Source organism: Dermacentor variabilis, chromosome 3 (genome assembly GCF_050947875.1).
Source record: "Dermacentor variabilis isolate Ectoservices chromosome 3, ASM5094787v1, whole genome shotgun sequence".
Taxonomy (NCBI): domain Eukaryota; kingdom Metazoa; phylum Arthropoda; class Arachnida; order Ixodida; family Ixodidae; genus Dermacentor; species Dermacentor variabilis.
The window spans coordinates 147,771,592-147,792,888 of record NC_134570.1 but is presented as its reverse complement, the minus strand read 5'-3'; the positions used below and the strand labels follow the sequence as shown (position 1 = coordinate 147,792,888).

Below are 21,297 nucleotides of genomic sequence, written 5' to 3'. Positions count from 1 at the left end.
GAAGCTCCATTTCGCGCCAGAAACTTGCTTCAGACCAAAGCCAAATTAAAGTGACCATTTTATTTTCTTGAAAGTGTATACGTGCTGCAAAAACAAGGTCGTATAAAAAAATAAAAGCGAAATAAATAGACTGAGAAGCGACCAAAGTGTAGATAAAAGGCAAAACCACTGCGTTCAAGAAAGTAAATATGGCACTTCTAAATGAGCCCCATTGGCAGTCAGGACGTCTGCACACACACACACACACACACACACACACACACAAAAAAAACATGATTCCAGTGTGCCCTTATAGCTATGAATTTGTTGGCTCCGTTAAACACCAGCTGATGCCTAGAGGACGTGTTCGAATAGGTCTCCTTCTGCAGCAACGCAGTACTGAGTCCGCTTTCTTCAGTGGCTTTCTTGATGACCGTCGCTGGAATTCGACGGCAGACATCCGTTATCCTTGCCTTGAACTAATCTGACATCCATATTGATCGTGTAAGCACGACCTTTCACATAAGCTCAAAGAAAGAAATGAGTAGACAGAGGTCAGGTGACCTATCCGGGCAATTTACAGGCCCATGCCTTCCAATCTATTGCGCATGAAAAGTCGCATTCAGCCAGTGTCGTGCTCGGCTGCTGCTGTGTGCTGGCGCGCCATCTTGCTCATACCGCAGAAGTGGAAGATATGGCAGCGCAACTTCGCTGAGAAACTCATCCACCACTCCTTCAAGGATTTCGTACACGTAACGCTGTGCAGTCAGTGTGTGATCGAAGAAGATGGGACCGATTATAGCACCGGCGTAAATTCCGACCCACACGTTGAGTGACCACTGGTACTTTGACACTTTGACACTTCTACACTTTGATAATTAGGATAGTACATCTAGAGTTAGATAATTAATTACAATTACCTAATTAAATATCGGACCCGCCGTGGTTGCTCAGTGGCTGTGGTGTTGGGCTGCTGAGCACGAGGTCGCGGAATCGCATCCCGGCCACAGCGGCCGCATTTCGATGGGGGTGAAATGCGAAAACACCCATGTACTTAGATTTGGGTGCACGTTTGAGAACACCAGGTGGTCTGAATTTCCAAAGTCCTCCACGACGGCGTGCCTCATAATCAGAAAGTGGTTTTGGCACGTAAAACCCCATAATCAAATTTTCAATTAAATTTAATTAAATATCAATAACGAAAAAATTACTGGCAGCTACTCCACTGTACTGTAAACAATATGCAGTGGGTTTTCTTCGAGTAACGCATTGCACTTTATTTAAATCTTGGTGCATGATAGTTAATTGGGACACCCTGTATATATTTATGACCTTTACAATGCAACTGACGATGTTTCCATCCATAATAAATATCGTTAATTATTAGAAATTTCTTTTCATGTGTCATTAGCATTGCTTACTGGAAAGAGAAGCAATACTGAGACACACAACATTCACGTGCATTTCACAGACCGTTAATAAAAGACTGCCAAAGGGGTCACTGAAGTCTATAGGTCTTTTTCATGGTCAAAAAAGCATGCGAAGCAATTTGAAGGTGGGGTGAACATACAGCAACATGTTCACTCTCTGGGCATAGGCTATCTATACCTTTAGAAAAAATTTTTATTTGGCTACCTCCATCTCTGTCATCTCCATCAGTGCAGGATGCTTACATAAATACCTTGGAAAATATCTACAAAGATTCTATAGCTACCTTAATTCTACACAAGAAAAGCAGGAAGATACCTACAAAGAAAGGGGTCAGACAGGGAGACAATCTCTCTAATGCTATTCATTGCGTGCTTGGAAGAAATATTCAAGCTATTAAACTGGGAAGGCTTAGGAGTAAGGCTCAATGGTGAATATCTCAGCGACCTTCGGATTCCAGATGACATTGTCCTGTTCAGTAGCACTGGAGATGAGTTATAACAAACGACTGAGGACCTTAACAGAGAGAGTGTAAGAGTGTGGTTGAAGATTAATATGCAGAAGACAAAGATATAATGAATAGCTGGGCAAGGGAACAAGAGTTCAGGATTGCCAGTCGGCCTCTAGATTTTGTGAAGGAGTATGTTTACCTAGGTCAATTAATCACAGAGAACCCTGATCATGAGAAGGAAATGCACAGAAGAATAAAAATGGGTTGGATCGCATACGGCACACATTGCCAGCTCCTGACTGGAAGCTTACCATTATCATTGCAAAGTAAGGTGTGCAATCAGTGCATTTTGCCAGTGCTGACATATGGGGCACAGACTTGGAGACTGACAAAGGAACTTGAGAACAAATTAAGGACTGAGCAAAGAGCAGTGGAATGAAAATTGCTAGGCATAACGTTAAGATACGGAAAGAGAGTGGTTTGTATCAGAGAGCAAACAGGTATAGACAATATTCTAATTGACATCAAGAAAAAAGAATGGAGCTGGGCAGGTCATGTAATGCGCCGGTTAGACAACCGTTGGACCATTAGGGTTACAGAATGGGTACCAAGAGAAGCGAAACACAATAGAGGACAACAGAAGACTAAGTGGAGCGATGAAATTAGGGAATTCACGGGCACTAGTTAAAATCGGTTGGCGTAGGACAGGTGTAATTGGAGATCGCAGGGAGAGGCCTTCGTCCTGCAGTGGACATATAACAGGCTGATGATGATGCTGATGATCTCTTTCGAATATATAATAAACTTTGTCCTGTGTGTATATCTTAATATATTGTGTATGTGCATGGTGTTTACAGTGGAAATTTAAGACAATGTTGAAGCGAGAAAATACAGATGAGGCAGCCACCGCTGACGCTTCTAATGTGCTTTTCCTCCTATTGCCAGAATTTGCAGAAATAAAGCGATAGTATGAATTAAAAGCCGTGTGCGTCTGCGCCAACAATGATGCAGTAAGCTATTAGCCCCATTAAAATTTCAAGTGAAAAGGTCAAGGAAAGTCAAAAGAAACCTCAAATGATGTGGGTGACAAAGCTCTGGTAATGGCACTTTACGTGTGTGTGTGGGAGGGGGGCTTTGGCATTGCCTGGGGTTGGCTGAGCCTCTCCGGAAAGCTCGGGAGGGGGCTCTGGCCTTGGAGCCCTTGTCGTCGGTGCCTCGGGCTGCTGCGAATGCAGTAAATTTGTTTTACAGTCTTAAAACCCACAAATAAAATATTGAGCAAGCAGAAGTTCAAGAAAGAGCATTAAAAATAATAACAGGTGTATTTTACGTAGAATTATTTCAGCTTACTATGCACTTCAAAAATGTATCTTCCAAGTGCAGCCATGACTACTAGCATTGTGAGAGAGAGTGCACATTCTACGGCCGAATGAGTTGTGAGAACGCACTGCACCTTTAATGGCATTAAGCTTTAATGCCATTCAGTATGTCTGTGTGGCTCAGTGTGAATGGCGCTAAACTTAAATAAACTCAGCTGCTCATAACTGCACTCATGCAAGCTAAATTCAAGAAGTTTTTGTTGGCAAAACTTCACTTTTGGCTTCCATAGCTTTGGCATTGATTACTTAAAAGTGAATTCTTATCTCCAAGAAGTGTTCCAGAACCCCTTTAATAATGTAAATAACGGCTATGGAAGTCATTGGGGTTTCTACTGATGACCACTGATTGTACATTAGTTCATTTCTCGCAGAGTGCATACTTTGTTCTGTGTACATGAATAGGTCCAATGAAGAGAGCGTTTAGGTTCTCCGATTCTTAATGCTCTAGAACATTGCGACTTATTGCACTGCTACGGTACAGCTCTGTAGTAGCACTAAAATTTGGCGGTAACTTGAGTCGCTACACTCCATGCCGTTCCTTTCACCTGTGTAATTAAGTTGTAGTAAGAGTGTCTACGTTAGTGAAAAAAAAAAAATCTGCCTACATATCACTTCTGTATGTTTTATGTATTACAGTACAACCTAAATATAACAAACCTGGATAAGACGATGAGCAAAACGAGAACAAGGTGAAAGCAGGAGCCAACGTTTCGACAAGTGGACTTTTTTCTTCAGGGCGGTGAAAGCAGGAGTGAAAGGGCGGTGAAAGCAGGACTTGTCTTCTTCAGGGCCCTGAAGGGCCCTGAAGAAGACAAGTCCATTTGTCGAAACGTTGGCTCCTGCTTTCGCCGCCCTAAAGAAGACAAGGCCACTTGTCAAAACGTTGGCTCCTGCTTTCATCTTATTCTCGTTTTGCTCATTGTCTTGAATTTCCATCTCTCGCATTCCCCGTGCAAACCCGGATAAAGTGAATTATGATCTATATTAAATATGTGAAACTTGCTGGCCAGTACTTATGCAAAATGACTTCCCCATAACAAACTGGACGTTGAATGTATCGAACACATGGCCACTACTGCCAGTGCCATGAAGCCAGAAAATGTGCCTGATGCTTCAGGACACACATTCTATAGTGGACATGCTGTGCCGGCACTGTGCTGACATTTGGGGCAAGTGGGCCAGAGTAGGCGTACAGCAACTCATGCATTGAGAATGGCGTTGTTTGTGAAGCTCACAAAGTATTCTAGGCACACGCAAAAATTATTGCCCACTGCCATAGCCACATTTTTAATAAATAGTAGGGGTGTGCGAATACCAAATAGTTGATCTTGGATAAAATACTGAATAAAAAAATAAAGCTGAATATCAAACATCAAAAACACTTTCACAAAGTTTAATTCTTACACATTTTGGGCAAGAAAATGCAGTGCTGCGTATGCTCAGAAGTCTCCTAGCACTGCATAACAAGAATCTAGCAAGCTGTCAGTAACATAGGTCGATAGAAATAAAGACATACAGCACAGTCTACTCTTATAAAAGGCAACACCAGATTAGCATGACAGCACTGATTACATCTAAGTTCCAGTATGTGAAGGTCTGGAAAATATCTTTTTATCAGTATAATTTCTGTTAAATAGAACCAAGTGCTTTCTTTCCTCTGAAACTAATGAATTAGTGGTGCTCTGTTGTAACTTAATACCAGTGAGGTTCTCACTTCAATAGTGGACCTTTGTTTTGTGGCAATCTTTCGTTTATTGCACAGAAAGATTCGCTTTCCAGTTTTTCTCGAAAATGCAGAAGTGCTATCCCAAATTTTCAGCAGGTGGGCTATTGTAAGTCTAATCTACCCAACTGATGAAAGGACTGCGCATCATGTGACTCGCGTTACCGACACGGACAGTGAAGAGCAGACACCGTCCACTCCGTTTCATTGTCAATTTTAGTATATTTACCACCTGCCAAAGAATCTACAATATGCTAGGTCATAGTAAGTTCGTGATATACCTTTCAATGGCTAATGAGCCCAATCTTCACACTTTACGAAATACGCGCTGGTTATGTTGGCATTTTCTCTGTTCATGTCGCATTATCATTATGATGGGTCTTGTCGACTTGGACGTACCTTGTACGAACAGAGGAGACCCCAGCCGACGCAGTGCCATTCTGTGAATTGCAGCGTTTGGACGCTGTGTGTGTGATCCAAGCATAGGGTTGATGTCGAGGAGGGCTTACAGTGACGAAGTCCGCTGCCACGTCAACCGGAGCGGCCCATCCGCTGCGCACTCTGTGGTGCTTTTGTGCCAAAAACACCACAACACCAAAACACCAAAAGTAAAATGCTCGCTTAGGCAGCGTTGAGCATGAGGGGCTCTGCGGCACACGCAACATGTGGCACTGTGTCGTCATCATCATGATCGTCATAATCATCATCGTCAGCCTATTTTATGTCCACTGCAGGACGAAGACCTCTCCCTGCGATCTCCAGTTACCCATGTCCTGCACCAACCGATTCCAACTAGCACCTGCAAATTTCCTAATTTCATCGCCCCACTTAGTCTTCCGCCATCATTGACAGTGCTTTCCTTCTCTTGGCACCCATCCTGTAACCCTAATGGTTCACCAGTTACCTAACCTTTGCATTACATGACCTGCCCAGCTCCATTCTTTTTTCTTGATGTCAATTAGAATATTGTCTATACCTGTTTGCTCTCTGATACAAACCACTCTCTTTCCGTATCTTAACGTTATGCCTAGCAATTTTCATTCCATTGCTCTTTGCTCAGTCCTTAATTTGTTCTCAAGTTCCTTTGTCAGTCTCCAAGTCTGTGCCCCATATGTCAGCACTGGCAAAATGCACTGATTGCACACCTTACTTTTCAATGATAATGGTAAGCTTCCAGTCAGGAGCTGACAATGTCTGCCATATGCGATCCAACCCATTTTTATTCTTCTGTGCATTTCCTTCTCATGATCAGGGTTCCCTGTGATTAATTGACCTAGGTAAACGTACTCCTTCACAGACTCGAGGCTGACTGGCGATCCTGAACTCTTGTTCCCTTGCCCAGCTATTCGTTATATCTTTGTCTTCTGCATATTAATCTTCAACCACACTCTTACACTCTCTCTCTGTTAAGGTCCTCAGTCGTTTGTTATAACTCATCTCCAGTGCTACTGAACAGGACAATGTCATCTGCAATCCGAAGGTCGCTGAGATATTCACCATTGAGCCTTACTCCTAAGCCTTCCCAGTTTAATAGCGTGAATACTTCTTCCAAGCATGCAGTAAATAGCATTGGAGAGTAGATCTCTACAATGAATATATCGAATATTTGAGAAACTGAATAGTAGATATTCAGTTTGCCAATGGAATTATTCGAATGTTCTCTATTCAGTTTGATTCGGTGATATTGAACATTCTCAGATCCCTAACAAATAGGTTCTTTCCTTACTTTTTTCCTCGGTGCGACATAAGAAATCTGTATATAATGACGCATCACAAAAGTTTAGGTCCATTATAGGCGAGTTTAGGTATGTACAATTGCGTGATAGATTGAACTGTTTTTAGCATGTTAGCTTATTCATTATTTATTTATTTATTTATTTACTTATTTTACAATACTGCCGCTCTCAGCCGAGAGCCTAGCAGACGGGCAGGAACACTTTCTTTTGCCTACATAAATACACGTGCGAGCTACACAAAGAATGAAAAAGAAACAATATTCAACAAAATACAAAAGATAAAGTAGATAAGCTATACAACAGAACACTAAACAAAGCAGAATAAAATGAACAACAACCGGAGCATATCATAGTGAAAGCAAAAACGTGAAGTATTTGGCAACAAACAAGTGTATACATTTTTTTTAAGTACTGTTAGTTTAACATAAAGAGAATAGGAAACAAACATGAGAAGTCGTTAATAATCTCTTGTGATGAGCTCCAGTTGTGAAACGAACAGGGATAAAGAATTTGTCGCTGTTAATGACGAGTTAAGTTCATTCCATTCTCTGATTACTCGAGGAAAGAATGAGTACCTGAATGTGTCATTAGAAAAGGAATACTCAGTTAGTGTATGTTCGTGTTGATGCCGTGTTATTCTAGATTGCGAATATGAAATGTACCGGGTGATATCAATTTTATACTGACGGTGCAGCATTTGAAACAGAAATTTTAGTTGACCTTGTTTCGCTCTCGTCGATAATGTGTTGAGACCTGAGGAAGCTAAGAGACGTGAAGGTGAGTCATTAGAACGATATTTGCTATGAATGAACCTTGCGGCTTTTCTTTGTACAGCTTCAAGTTTAGCTATGTTAGTTGCTGTGTAAGGAAACCAAATTGTGTTAGCGTATTCTAAAATAGGTCTCACAAATGTTTTGTAGGCCAGAAGCTTAATGTTCGTTGGAGCGATCTTTAGGCGTCTTTTTAGATAAAATAGCTTTCGTAGTGCAGTAGTTGTAATATTAGTTATGTGTGTTTCCCAATTGAGGTTTGATGTCAGCGTTATCCCTAAATATTTCTGTTGCTCAACCATGGAAAGAGGCGTGCCATTAACGATATAGGTGAAATCAGAGGGTTGCTTTTTTCTTGTTACTGTCATTGCCACTGATTTGTTGACGTTAATAGACATTTGCCACTGGGAGCACCACTCGGCTAGCGTGTTAAGGGAATCATAAAGATCGAGATGGTCGTTATGGCTGTTAATTTCTTTATATATCATGCAGTCATCCGCGAAGAGTTTGATTTTGCAGCCTATATTATTGGGTGCAATTTCTTCAAATCAGTCTTCACGGAAGACAATGGTACACTCCCCCTTCTTCCACCATCCTGTACGTCATTGCTTGATCGTTTAATAATAACGGACGCCGGAATCCACAATCTTCTCCTCAACATTGACCCTAAGAAATCAAACAGGCCTGACGAAATTCCAAACGAATTCCTACAAAAATATGCTGAGTGGTGCAGTAGATATATGGGACACATTTTTCGTAAATCACTAGCAACTTCTAATCTACCACACGACTGGAAAAAGGCTAAAATAATACTGGTTATAAGTTATAACCATGTTCGAGTGCATTCGTTCTGTAGAGATGCAGAATCGTTACGGAATCCAGATCACTTTTGTGCAATAATGGTTGAAAAGCAGAAATGATGGGAATGTGCGAGGAATGTATGTATGTAGGGCAATAATGTGGATAATCACATTTGTTGACAAGAGGTGCAGTGAGGAAGGACTCAAAGATGATAGTCGGACAAGTTGCACCGGTGGACATATAATTAGCAACACTGCGCTCTTACAAAGCTTCAAGCTTAGCACGAATTTAGGCTGTCTTCTAATGCGGCACGGGATACGATGACGCAGCACACTGCACAGTTCCCATACCTCACCCACTAGCGTGTGAAGTCTGGGCGTCGCGACATACGGTCCAGCTGAGTTCGCTCACATGTGGCTGTACTTGTCACTGGCCCGATGTACGTGGCACAGATGGCTTGGGTCGCGTAGGTAGTGACTGTGACATGGTGATAATCCGCTGGGGTAGTGGCTCAGGATCCCTGGCAGTGCCGGAACTCCGAAAGCACAGGAACCCTGAGAGCACTGGAACTGGCCAGGCATAGGGCACGGTAGGACCTTGCCTCGATGGCCCGTCACGAGGCTGCCCAGCGGTACATCCCGAGTAGCCCTCTCGGGACTCGTTGTTCGAACCTCCTTGGCTCGTTCAATCCATGCCCGCAGCTTCCCGCTCACTTGTCTTCTGCTTCTTCCTTCTCTTTCACCAACCCTCGAGCGTGTCTCCTATTTTCCTGTGTCGTGCCACGTCTGCCATCGTCTTTCACCATAATACACTCAGGGTTCCTTTTTTTGTGATGTATTGCAGGTGAAGGAGAGCATGGACAACCTGGAGGAGGTGGTGCGCGAGCGCAACGAGGCGTACTACCTGCTTGAGACGGGCGAGTCGGGGGAACAGCCGTGGACACCCAAGGAGAACATTTATGGCTTCGTCTGCAAGTGAGCCACTGTTCTGCGCCATCCTGTTGCCATTTATCTTTATTCCGAGCAGGGACTGGTATTTCTGGTTTTGTTTTTCTCGATGCCGGCTGTTGCATGGCACTGACTACTGCTTACATGGAGGGGGAATTAGTTGACATCTAATACAGTAGCACCTCATTGATACGTTCCTGTTATGTATGTTTTCCCAGTGCCAGCATTCGCAATAGAGAACAAAAAAAATGACCCAATTGAGTTACACTCATTTTGTACAGGTTAATATGTTCCCGGAACACAATTTTTCGGCACCAACATTCAGTATGTCACCAAACTGCGATCATGTAATATGTTTTCTGGCCGCTAGATCCCATGTACACAAAAAAAGTGTATAGCTGCCTGACGTGGCAGCTATACACTTCCTCCCCAAAGCAAATAAACAGCAGTCACAGTGTTGTATTTTTTGTAATAAAGCAACAAGCCTTTGTGAAGCACAATTGTAAGGCAGCAGGGATTGCCCAGAACTTGTGTGGAACTGGTGCCTGCACGACATATAAAAAAGCAAGACACTGGTAATATGTGCTGCATTGTCTTATCGAAGCTGAGATTGCCACACTCTTTAAGGAGCACTGGCACAAAATTTGGCTTGCCTTTTTCTGCCTGAATAGGTAGTTGGCAACTCCGTAATCATGGTATGAGGCCTCAATTCCTTGCGTGTGCAAGAAATCATGGCTCATACCATTGTTTTATGCAACAAATTCGAAACATGCGTCAACTGGAGTGTGACATCTTGGCAGGGGGTGTGTTATAGGAAGGGTTCCTCTACACATTCAGAATAAGGCTTGTAGAGGGGGGGGGGTGGTTGGTATTCAATATGCAAGTAAATTATGGAACACAGCTTACTGGCAAACAAGACACACCGTATGCACTTTGAAAAAGGCTTGGGGTGCATCTTGTCCTCAAACAGTTATCGTTACCTGTTTTGCTTGCATTTCCTTTCTTGAAAACTCTGCGTTCTTTACTTTTCTGTCAATAATGCTATGTCAATCTGACAACGTGCATGTCATTTGTGACCTGAAAGCACCTGGTGTGCAGGGCTAAGGAAAGGAATGGCTTGCAAGAGAGAAAGCGATTATTGTTTGAGGTCAAGGTAAGCCCCAAAGAGTGCAGACTTTTCTTGGAGTGTGGTTGGCAGAACAAAACGCTCCACAAAGTGCACAACTGGCATAGGGCAACTTGCTCTGACACATCACAACGGAACCTGATAATCTGACAAAAAATGTCTGGTTTTGTCTGAAGTCCGTAATATCCAAAACGCCTCACTTCCGAAACTTTTGTCACGATGTCTGACAACTTTATTGCAAAAAGTGAGTGACAAATCCTAAGTAAAGAAACAAACAAGAAAGTCGCAGTTTTGACTGAAAGGCGAAGCATCGATTGCGGTAGCAAATTAAGCAAGATAAGCGTGGCAGCGGCAGCGAGTGAATTGACCTATGTGCTGTCTCTCGCTTCAACGTGAACTAAACATAGAAAGCACAGCGCATGCGAAACTGCCGGAACTGGGCACAGTTTGTCTATATCGCAGATCGCTTTAAAGATGAGCCCAACGCTTCGTTCACACCGCATATTGCTTTCAAGGCGCCCGTGCGGGCGTGCACTTTGTCCACATTGCAGATCGCTTTCAAGGTAACTGCGGCCGCGCCGTAAGCAGCAGCTGCTGGAGTAGAACTCCTGTCTCCCCCCCTCTCCCCGTGCCTTGCACATGAAAGACGACGACTTTTTCGTCCCGTCTTCTTCCTTCGCGCGCATGATATTGAGCTGTGATCATACACTGACCCTCGCAAGCCAGTTGTCAGTGTCGACACGGCAAAAGTATGCTTTATATGCCCGATATTGAAAAAAAATTCCGATAATTTCGTCCGCTGTAGCCGATAGTCCGTTGTAGTGTGGTTCGTTAAAAGCAAACTTTGTTGCATTAATAAAATAGGTAGAAGAAACTAAAGACGAAATATGGTCTGTTATATCCCAGAGTCTGTTTACGCAGGTCTGTTATAACGAGCGTAGACTGTGTTAGGGGACGGAGGTCGTGTGTGACACCACTCATGCAAGAGTCAGTGCAGGGGTTAAAGCCACATTGTGATCGTCTTGCCGAAACATTTAGATGGTAGTATAATGGGGGGAGAGGGGGGAGAGATGGTCAGAAGGGCACTGAGCATTCAAAGGTAACGACAGGAGAGGATTGCGCTTCAACAATATGCCATGCGCAGTGCCTATAGGGGCGCCACTGAAAGCCGCGTAGCGGCAGCCATTGGAACCGCAGGTGGGCTTCGCACTGGAGACGCCTGCTTCCACTGCAGGCATGACTGAAGTGTGGGCACACGATTTGTTACTTCTGTGGTGTCAGAGTGAAGGAAATCGCACTGTACAATAGTGGACATGTGTCCGACTTCATGGCTGTCTGGGACGACATTGTCTCCTTGTGCGCCAAGTGTTTGCTGCAGATGAGCATCAACAAGCTTGCCTATGAAGTGGAGCCGCTTTCATTATAACATCCCAGCCACTAATGGCTTCATTTGTTGGCCTGTGAACCAAAGCTCTTTATGCACACACTTGCTTGTTTTACATGCCGTGTATTTTTATAGTAGGTTGAGGGAGCACCATCGCGCCTGCGAATGGTTCGTACAGGTGCAGCCATGTGAGAGGCCAGCGATGGTAAATCATCGAAACCAGCACGATGAGCTTGAGAAAACTAGCACGTATAGGACTTTGGCAATAATTAAGGGTTGATTGCTTTAATGCTTGCGTCTTAACACTGTCTGCGCAGCATGGATTTCACATGTTCTGTCGTTAAAGATGTAGAGCATTTCGATGATTTCATGGGAGCATATGAGGGAGATATCAGAAGACGCCATAGCTGAAAATTTGCCTCGCTGGTCAATCAAGAGCGTATTGCTCTTATATATTATCTTGTTTAGTAGTGTCGCCACCATATTTACTATTATCGCCCTCGCACCCAAATGCAGAACTAAACCGCACGTCATATTGCTTATTGTAGGGCTCCGAGTCTGAATAGTCAATGCAGCGTTCATTAATTAGTTAAAAGAGTCTGTTGACACAATATTAGTGGTTTGAAACCAAATACAAAGCATGGTATTAAATATTTCTTGTAACCCACATGCTAAATTGAAATCATTTTCAAAGCAGAGACAACTATAGAGAAGCAACATGAACATATATTGACCCATTTCATGCATAAGGAGAAAAAGAGAACAAGCACTTGCTAGCACCACTAACAAGAAAAGAAAGCAAAAAAAAAATAAACTTGAAGGTTTCAGAATTGACCGCAAAGCATGACATAGCTGGGGTAAAAAGTGAGTGTGTACTAGTTGCAGACATTGGGGCTTCGAAGTTCAGGCGTTTCCCACTACTGCGAAGTGATATTAAGAGGCATTCAAAACGAGGTTCAATGCCCTGCCACAAGCCTGCAATGCTCACAGATGCCAGGTTGTTCAGACAACATGCAGATAGCTGAGGCAAGCGTAGATCGACCGTTCTACACCGCTGGTCAAATACGAGTGCCATCGATAGGTAGAGCAACAGCCGATTCTGTGCAATGCATAGGTGATTGCGTGAAGCTTTTGTGAAGGCACCGCCACCTGCTTTTTAAGACGAAGCCCTTTGTTCAAAGCGTCTAAACATAATGAGTACTTCACAGCTTTGCTCTGCATTCTCTGGCTTAGCTTTTCGAAATTTTTTTTCTCGTCTCATTAGTAACAACAACCTAATGTTTATTGTATCTTCTGGACTGTAGATGAGGCGACGAAGTTTAAACGACCCGCCGTGGTTGCTTAGTGGCTGTGGTGTTGGGCTGCTAAGCATGAGGTCACGGAATCAAATCCCGGCCATGGTGGCCGCATTCCGATGGGGGCGAAATCCAAAAACACCCATGTATTTAAATTTAGGTGCGTGGTTCTGGCACGTAGAACCCCATAATTTAATGATCCGAGTTCATCCAAATCCAAAGGCGCAGCGACATCAAGCAAGGGAAAAAAAGAACTTGTAGTAATCACTCTTAAACTGCAGTACACAAAGCGCGATTGGTTATCTTCTCCATTGAACAGCCGCGATCCACCGCCGCCGTTGCTCTTGCTCGTGAAGCAGCACCGGAAACTAAGTGTGTGCCTGGCAAGTTTTTTGTACATGTTGAAGCACCCAACTACGCAACTGTTATTTCAAGACATCGCTGAAGGCTTACAGAAGCGTTAAATCACGGTCAAGAACGGAAACATGACAGCACGTGCATAGGCGCTGATGGGAGCAGTGCCCACCCGAGTACGCTTTGCAGCCTTGGTGACAGGCGTCGTTGTTGGTGTTTTGCGCGGGGTGCATAGCTCTCCTGAGAGCCTCAAGGGTGTTGTGTGGGTGCTTATTTGGCTCCCTTTCAACTATGCCCCATACATAGTAGTCCATTGGGTTGAGCTCTGGGCAGCTGGGAGGCCACATGTTCGGAGTAATGTGGTCGTGGAAGTTTTTGGCCGTCCATTCTTGCGTGGTATGGGCGGTGTGGGATGGTGCAGTCTTGCTGGAAAACATACAGCCTCTCATGTGCTACAGCAGCAATCCAGGGCTTCACAACCCTGTTCAATACCTCAGTGTAAGCAACAGTGTTAACTCTGGCACCTTGGAGAAAAGAATGTGGAGGTATCACGTCTCCTTCACTGCTCACGACACCCAGGACCATCACTGATGCTGGAAATTTTGTGCGCATGAGAGTTGGAACATCCTCGGGGCCTTTGCACAGCCACTGATCATTTTTGTGGTTCAGCTTCTGGTTCTGGACGAAGTTTTTTTATTCGGAGAAAAACCACAACATTCCAGGCTCCTCTGGGTGTTTCAGTTTGGTCAGGAGACGCTTAGCTCTGGTCAGGCGGTTCTTCTTGGTTTTCTCAGACAAGAACTGTCTTCTCCGCATACCATAAGACTTTTAGCGAAGGTCCTCATGAACCACACGTCTGACAGTGGCCTCGTCAACCTCCACCTCCTTGGCGAGGGCTCTTATTGACTTGCGAGGGCCTTCATCAATGATACCTTGGATGCGACTAATGAATTCTGGTGTCCTAAGCTTGTTAGGACGCTGACACTGTCGTTTCCTTTGTGAAACAGCATCCACATCACCCTTGGCAGCCTCCAGTTCTTTCCGAACTTTGAACACAAATGCTCGGGCGACCGTCAAGAATGTTGCGATCTCTGAAACGTGTCCTGCAGCCAAGGACACGATAACTGCATGCCTCTTATTTGCCGAGCTAGCTGAAGTTCGGCCATGGTTACCTGTACCAAAAAAGTATTTGCAGTTATTATGTACCTAGAGGATGGGGGTCACGAAATGTGTGTTCTCAAATACCTGCTGCACCCTGTATATGTCTGCGAGGCTTGTGTCGGCTGGTGTTGTAAAAGGCTTCGTCTAAAAACTGGCTACGTAAACAATGTGTTTCTAAAGCAAAATTCTCATAAAAGGTTTTCATTCATGCATATTACATCCTCCAGTGAAGTTTACTCTCCTACAATGCATAACCAAGCGAACAAAAGCAAGAACAGACAACAAACTGTTCCAAAGCGAGCACGAATCTTGTCATTTGTCCTCCAACTTTAGCAGCCGCTGATACTTCTTACATTTGATATAATTGTACATGCAATAACAAGTTCTCATAATTAAACAAAACATGTTTTTGTGTAATAATAAAGCTAAAGCAGCTTTTTACATGCTGTTATAGTAGAAAATGAATCATTGTGAAAGACGCAACTGGCCGTCAATGTGTCCTGGCCCTCCGAGAATGATGCCAATCCGAAGTCACAATATACCGGCATTCCCATGCATACCACAGCACAGCAGCGCCAGATTTCCCTCTAGGTAATATAGTGAGAAATTCTATGCTTGTAACTAACTGCACTAGGCTGACTGGTGCGTGCATCAGTGGTTTGTGGCACTGTTGAACTGTGTTAAATTGGAAGTCACATCAGACATGAAAATGCCTTCGTTAAGTCTGATATTTGTTATAAGGGTAATTAATTACACGGTGATATCGGCAAGAAGCGTTTTAGATTTAATTTGTTATATCCGATAATTTGTTACATATTTGTGTTCGTTACATAGGCTGTACGACGTGACCGCCACCTCCAATTTTCATCATGTATAAAAAAGCCCTTCGAACACACTCTATAGCAGGGAGACACACCACATTTGGCACACAGTTTGAACTGGTTGTGTTAATAGACCGCATAATTAATGATTTGTTGCGTCTTCAAATAATACTGGCATCATGCTAATAAATTGAGAAAAGTGAAATGCAAAATTTTTTTTCAGCATTCGTTGAAAGGACACAATAGAGGAATGATGAGCTGGATTGGTTAAATATACTGATTGTACATGAGAAGCGTCACTTTTATTAAGAGCAACGTCTTGGTGATACAAAAGAGACAAATAAGAAAGACGGGGTTTATGTTTCCACATTAGCCTCTTGTGACATCAGGAGAGTTGGGAATTCTTTCCTTGGGCTATTAGTAGCTAACTGGCAAACAAGGATTATATTGCAAAAATGAATTGCTCAGCCTAGCCGACATTTTAGAACTCTATCTGAACAAAGATGGCCGAACACATATAAGTAATTGTCCGCTTTTTCGGGCTCCCCTAGGGACTTCAAAAACAGAAAAATCGTGCACTAAAAGAAAGAAGGAAAGGAAAGAAAGGGAAAAAACGCATGCATGCAGTAAACAGGCCATTTCATAAGTATTTCTTGGATGGAAAGGATCAATGACAAAATATCACACCACCGTAACTCTGCCAGTGCATTGTTGAAATGACTCGGAGTAAAAAAGCCGTAAAAAAAAACTAAATAAATAACAAAATAAATTAAAAAGTCGCAGTTTTGCTTTTAAGTCAAAACTAGCCAATAGTGATTGCAAAGTATTATACAACTACACGAAGTGAGGGTTGTACTCCATAGACTTTTTTTTTTCAGTTTTGACAAGGTGCGGTCCTTACACGGGACCGAACCTTTTGAAATGGTGCCGGTGCAGCCACCGACTTGTACCCACTCCCGATCTTGTACACACCCCCAGCTCTTGCCATGTAGCAGTGGCACGTAAAAGTATGCAGTGCAAAAAAATTTGCCGTTGCAAGCGGGCGGCATTGGTGCACCGAATGCAATTTCTTCTCCGTCAAAAATTTTTTTTTTTTTTCAAATTCTGGGCTGGCAAGTTGGGGGTGTGGCCCTTACCCAAGTGTGGCCTTTACACGAGTCTGTACAACAGTTGTATCGAGTCTATCGACCATATAAGGCACAATAAACATTCACTTGCTAATTAAATTAACGAGCACAGTGCCCATGCACAGGCAAACATGAACAGATCTCACTCAGTGACTGCAGACGCCCGCTGTCGCAATGCTGGCCTGATGAAGAGTGGGAGCAGGATTGAGCAAACGCTTCGTGCTGCGTCTCGCTTCTCTCTGAAGCAACATTGTGCCACCTCCAACATAAGGCATGCAAGAACACAGCGTACACGAAGCCACCAGCCTTTTCAGATCGCCTAGCCTTTGCATCCGCCGCCGATTACTCACAAGATAGGGCACATGAAGACACGCAGCTGCGCCATGTGTAGCAACGGGCAGGCTAGAACAGGAGGCACGTTCTCGCCTGCCCCCCTTCCTGCCTCACCCCCTTCCCTTTGTGTGCCCAACACTGGGTGAGCGAGAAGATGGCGTGTACCAAGCAACCATCCTTCTCGGCTCGCCCTCACACTTTCCGTCGCACCTACAGCCTACAACTCGCAGGGTGCGATAGGATCTTATCGCACTTGGAGTTCGTAGGGAGCCTCCTGCATGGCACAAAAGGACCACGCGACGATGCACCATACACCATGTGACCAAACAGAAATGGCTACGACTGTCTACAGCTGCCATCAAATCGGCATGCGAGAGCGTGGGTTTGAGGCTTGAAGAGAATCAAAATAGTGGTGGTGGTTGCTCCGATTAATGCTGTTGTGGACCTGCGGTCATGCCAGAAGGTCTGGAAAGTCGCTTAGCTATGTCTTTATACATTGGCTCTATGGGGTACATGGTGATGCCGCAAAGGCATCCGAATGATTGAGCTTGCCTGAAAAATTGTTTGTTGATGTCTCAAAATCAGTGGTCTCATGCTAATGTATACTGACACTGCAATTCTTATGTGAAATTCAAAACGGGTTGCTCTGCCGTTCCTTCGCTAATGGCCAAACTTTCTTTGTTTTTTTCTCAGCAAAATAAGTCAGAATAGAGATTTGAATACTTCGTAAAAATGCTTATTAACTTGTACTTGTGCTAGTTAGCAGGCAACGCTGCGAAAGCTATGTATGTAGTGTAGTCATAGAAGTCTCACCCTGCATATTTTGCAGTGTGGTAGTTTTAAAAAATAATCTGTGATGCTTTTTAAAGAATAAGTTACATGTGTTGCAACAACAATTTGTGGACGTAAGGTTGGATTGAATCATGCATGCTTTGTACACCTTTGTGCTTCTGTAGGCAACATGCTACGTTTTAGTCGTGACTGCAAGGGATGTGCTGTGGCTGCTGGTCACAAAAATGTGTCACTGCGCTTGTCGGGTGGTAAATATGTTCAGAGTTGCGATGCCTTCCGTGTAATATTTGTGGCATTCTTGTGACATAAATATATGACACTTAAGCTCTGTTTACACTGGAAAATTTCCATTCAGCAACAATGTCTGTGTCTGAAATATCTATGTCGCATGAGGTTGCGTGGTGTCACGTGACTGGAAAAATCCATTGTTGCGCCGATCAGTCCGAGATCAATTTTAGACGCTGGAAAAGAAGCACCACTTGCCATAAGCCAATCATAATGTGGGAATACGAGAGAACAGAGGGCATAGGGGCTGAAGCTGCTCGCGGTTGTAAGCAACCGGTTAACCCTTTTGCAAATAGTGCAGGCATGGCCAGTGTCATTGTTTACAAGTGTATTTGGTGATGTTTTGTGCATTTGTGCTGCTTTTCATGTGAAGAGAAGTCTGCAGGACAAGTGTACAGTGTAGCACGTGGAAGTTGTGTGCAGCAAAAAAAGCTGTGCATTGAGTGTGCATATGTGCTTGCAGTGTTGATAGAAGCCAAATCAGGCTTTCGTCCTGATTATATGCAGCTTTTTTTCATCGACTCTGTACTGTTGCGTGTGAGCATATTATGGTTATCATTCCATCCTGCTGTGAAGTTAATTGGTCTGTGAGTGAGGATGCAGTTTATCCTGTGCTGTGTATTCTAGGTATGATGTTATACTGCTGGTGAGCACGACCGACGTCATGCAGTACCTACCCTCTAATGCAGTCATGCATGCGCTGTAGCCTCTGTAGCTGCAAGCGTGGCCGATGCAGCGTCGTTGGCTAGTACGCCGTCGTTGTAGATACAGTGCGGGTGTTAGTGATGTTAAAGCAGCACGGAGCCAAGTGAGATGTTAGTGCAGTTCATGATTTTTATGGAAGCTTGTTATCGTGTCTGCCCACCTAATATAGTATCTGCGTTTGTTGTGTGTGCAGTGTGTTTCATCTTCTTGTTGGTAGACACGCATGAAATACTCCTGCACTAACCATGAATTCACTACAAACCTGCAAGGAGTGACCTTGCGAACTCTAGCACATCTCGTGAGAGTAGGTGGGTGGCAACAAGCACTTTGTTGTGTACAATCATAGATTTCATGCGAGTGCGTCTGTTTTGTCACTGACTATTGCACGGTTCCTTGAGTGATAGAAAGTTTCTAGGTGGGAACGCGCCATTAATGTTACATTGAAGTACGTGGTGCATACCTGCATCCTTTTTTCATATGTGATGCATTCGCATGGTATTCATTGCGAATGTGAGTAGTAATTAAGAGAAGTCTCTGTCCTTCATAGCATCGCCTACTATTTGTAAAACACATTGGACTCCAACTATTGCATGTTTCACTTCGGACATGGTGTTCGCAGCCAGTTTGTCGCGCTGGCACACCATTTCATCGCACCGGTAATAAGACAAATGGCGCTAATGTGGCTGTAGTCTGCGGTCGCTAACCAGTCTTCCCGGTTACTCTGTCACGCAGCTTTGCCCTGAAGGAGCACTTGATCCCGCGCAAGAGCAACCCCAAGGGCTACTTCCTGCTTTGGCGAGACAAGGACCTGGACGAGTTCCTCCGACTGTACCGTGAGAAGATGCAGAAGCGCAAGGAGTTCCACCACCGCTTGGCCCGGAATCGAATAATGCAGATCATCAAGCGTTTCCCCACTGTGGATCGTGCATTGCTGCGTGAGCAGTACCCGGATGTGGACATAGACAAGCTGGAGCAGATCGTGAAGGAGAAGGTCTACGTCGCCTATGAGCAGCAGGCTGAATGAATTGTGTCCCGCTCAGCACGTGTGAGGTGTCGTCGACGGTCGGCATTTTAGGAAATCAATAAATAACGAAATAACGGAGACATTGAGCCTAAATCAGCAGTACATAGAACTTTTACATAGCTGTTATCCCTTTGCTTGCTTATGCCATAATGTACAGTCGCAATCGCTCTAGAATCGCTGCTGGATGGATGTTATGAGTGTCCCCTTTGGAACGGGGTGGTGGCTTGTGCCACCAAGCTCTTGCTATTATACTGCCTAATGTCATACCTAGGTTACACAATAAAAAAGAAAAAGAAAAAAAAATAAATGCTATGAACTCCCACAACCAAATTTTCTGCGAACTGTGCTTTTGTACGTCTCAGTTTTGTGTCGTTTCCCTACTTTCCTTCCACCAATCCTCCAATCGCCTCTTACTAATCCCTATTGCGGACATGTTTACTTTTCCACTGCTCTCGCTGAACCCAAGGGCTTCAAGGAGGCCAGTGGTGCCTAAATCGACCGCTGGGTAGACGTCTTCACATTCTAATAAAACATGCTCCATAGTTTCGCTAGCTTTACTACAGCAAGCACATGCTTCTTCCTTATATCTCGCTTTATAAGTGCGTGTTCGCATTCCAATCTCGCTTCAAAAAGTAATGAGCTTCCCTTTGAGTTATCATAAATTGTTTCTTTCCTGATTTCGTTTTTTCCTCTTAAGTAGTTACTCAGGGCAGGTTTCTTTTCTATTGCCACCACCGCTGAGATTATTTCAGCCTCTCCGACTTTCCGCTTGACATTCTTTGTTGCTATGTTGCCCACCCTACAGGCCGCATACTTGCTAGTAAGCTTCCTAGTTCTTTTCTTCCACTGTGAATCAATGTTTTTCCTGTACAGATACCTGAACACACTCCCAGCCCATTTACTTTCTTCCATATTCCTCAGTTGTTCTTCATACTCATTTTTACTGTGAGCTTCCCTCACTTTAAAACCAGTCCAGCCCACATCGCCCTGCACAGCTTCATTTGTAGTCTTCCTGTGAGTGCTAAATGCAAGTTGACCCACTGACCTTTGGTTCCTATCGAGTCATGATTGTACCCCTGATTTAAAGCAAACAACCACATTTCCAAAAGTAAGTCCTGGAACAATTACACCTCGTACTTCGTACCTATTGTATCCCCATAGCTCTCTGTGCTTCATTATGGCTGCATTTCTCATTTCTCATCTCAATAGTGGATGACCAGTATTATTTGTGCCCCCTAGTGCGCAACTCTTATAACTAAGAAAAAAAGATCTTGCTAGCAAGCCTTACATGATTCCAGTGTGATGTTGCTTGCATGAACACGACTCAGTGTCCATCCTCAGCTAGCCATGTGCTGATGGTCTCTTCCTTTGAACAAGCTGTTGCAATATAGCAGACAAGCACAACTATGTTGAGGCACGTTAGGGTCAATAAGAGAACTCTAAATAGAAAAAAAGTGAGTTTAGCTGCACGAGTAAGTTGTTCTTCTACATACCAAAAAAAAAAAAGAAAATAATAACCACTTTAATGGCATATTGTTGTCGTTTCAGAATGCCCTGACAGCGCTGCAAATTTTGTGTAAAGGATCAACTAAGCTTTATTGCTAGCATAAGCGGGCTTCACTTTTGTTAAGGAAGCAAAATACCTCGTTGTTCTCGTAATACAGCTTTAAAGCTTC

The 21,297-nt window shown here is 43.9% G+C and overlaps 1 protein-coding gene across 1 annotated transcript in view; it reads left to right on the top strand.

Annotated features, from left to right (window-relative positions):
• Positions 1 to 19,701, top strand: part of mRpL47 (mitochondrial ribosomal protein L47) — a 43,722-nt gene extending 24,021 nt beyond the window's left edge. The window contains exons 5-6 of the mRNA XM_075686487.1: positions 9,111 to 9,241; positions 19,330 to 19,701. Of these exons, the coding sequence (XP_075542602.1) occupies positions 9,111 to 9,241; positions 19,330 to 19,621 (423 nt within the window). The 3' untranslated portion in view covers positions 19,622 to 19,701. The remainder of the gene's footprint in view (positions 1 to 9,110; positions 9,242 to 19,329) is intronic.
• Positions 19,702 to 21,297: the final 1,596 nt, after the last annotated feature.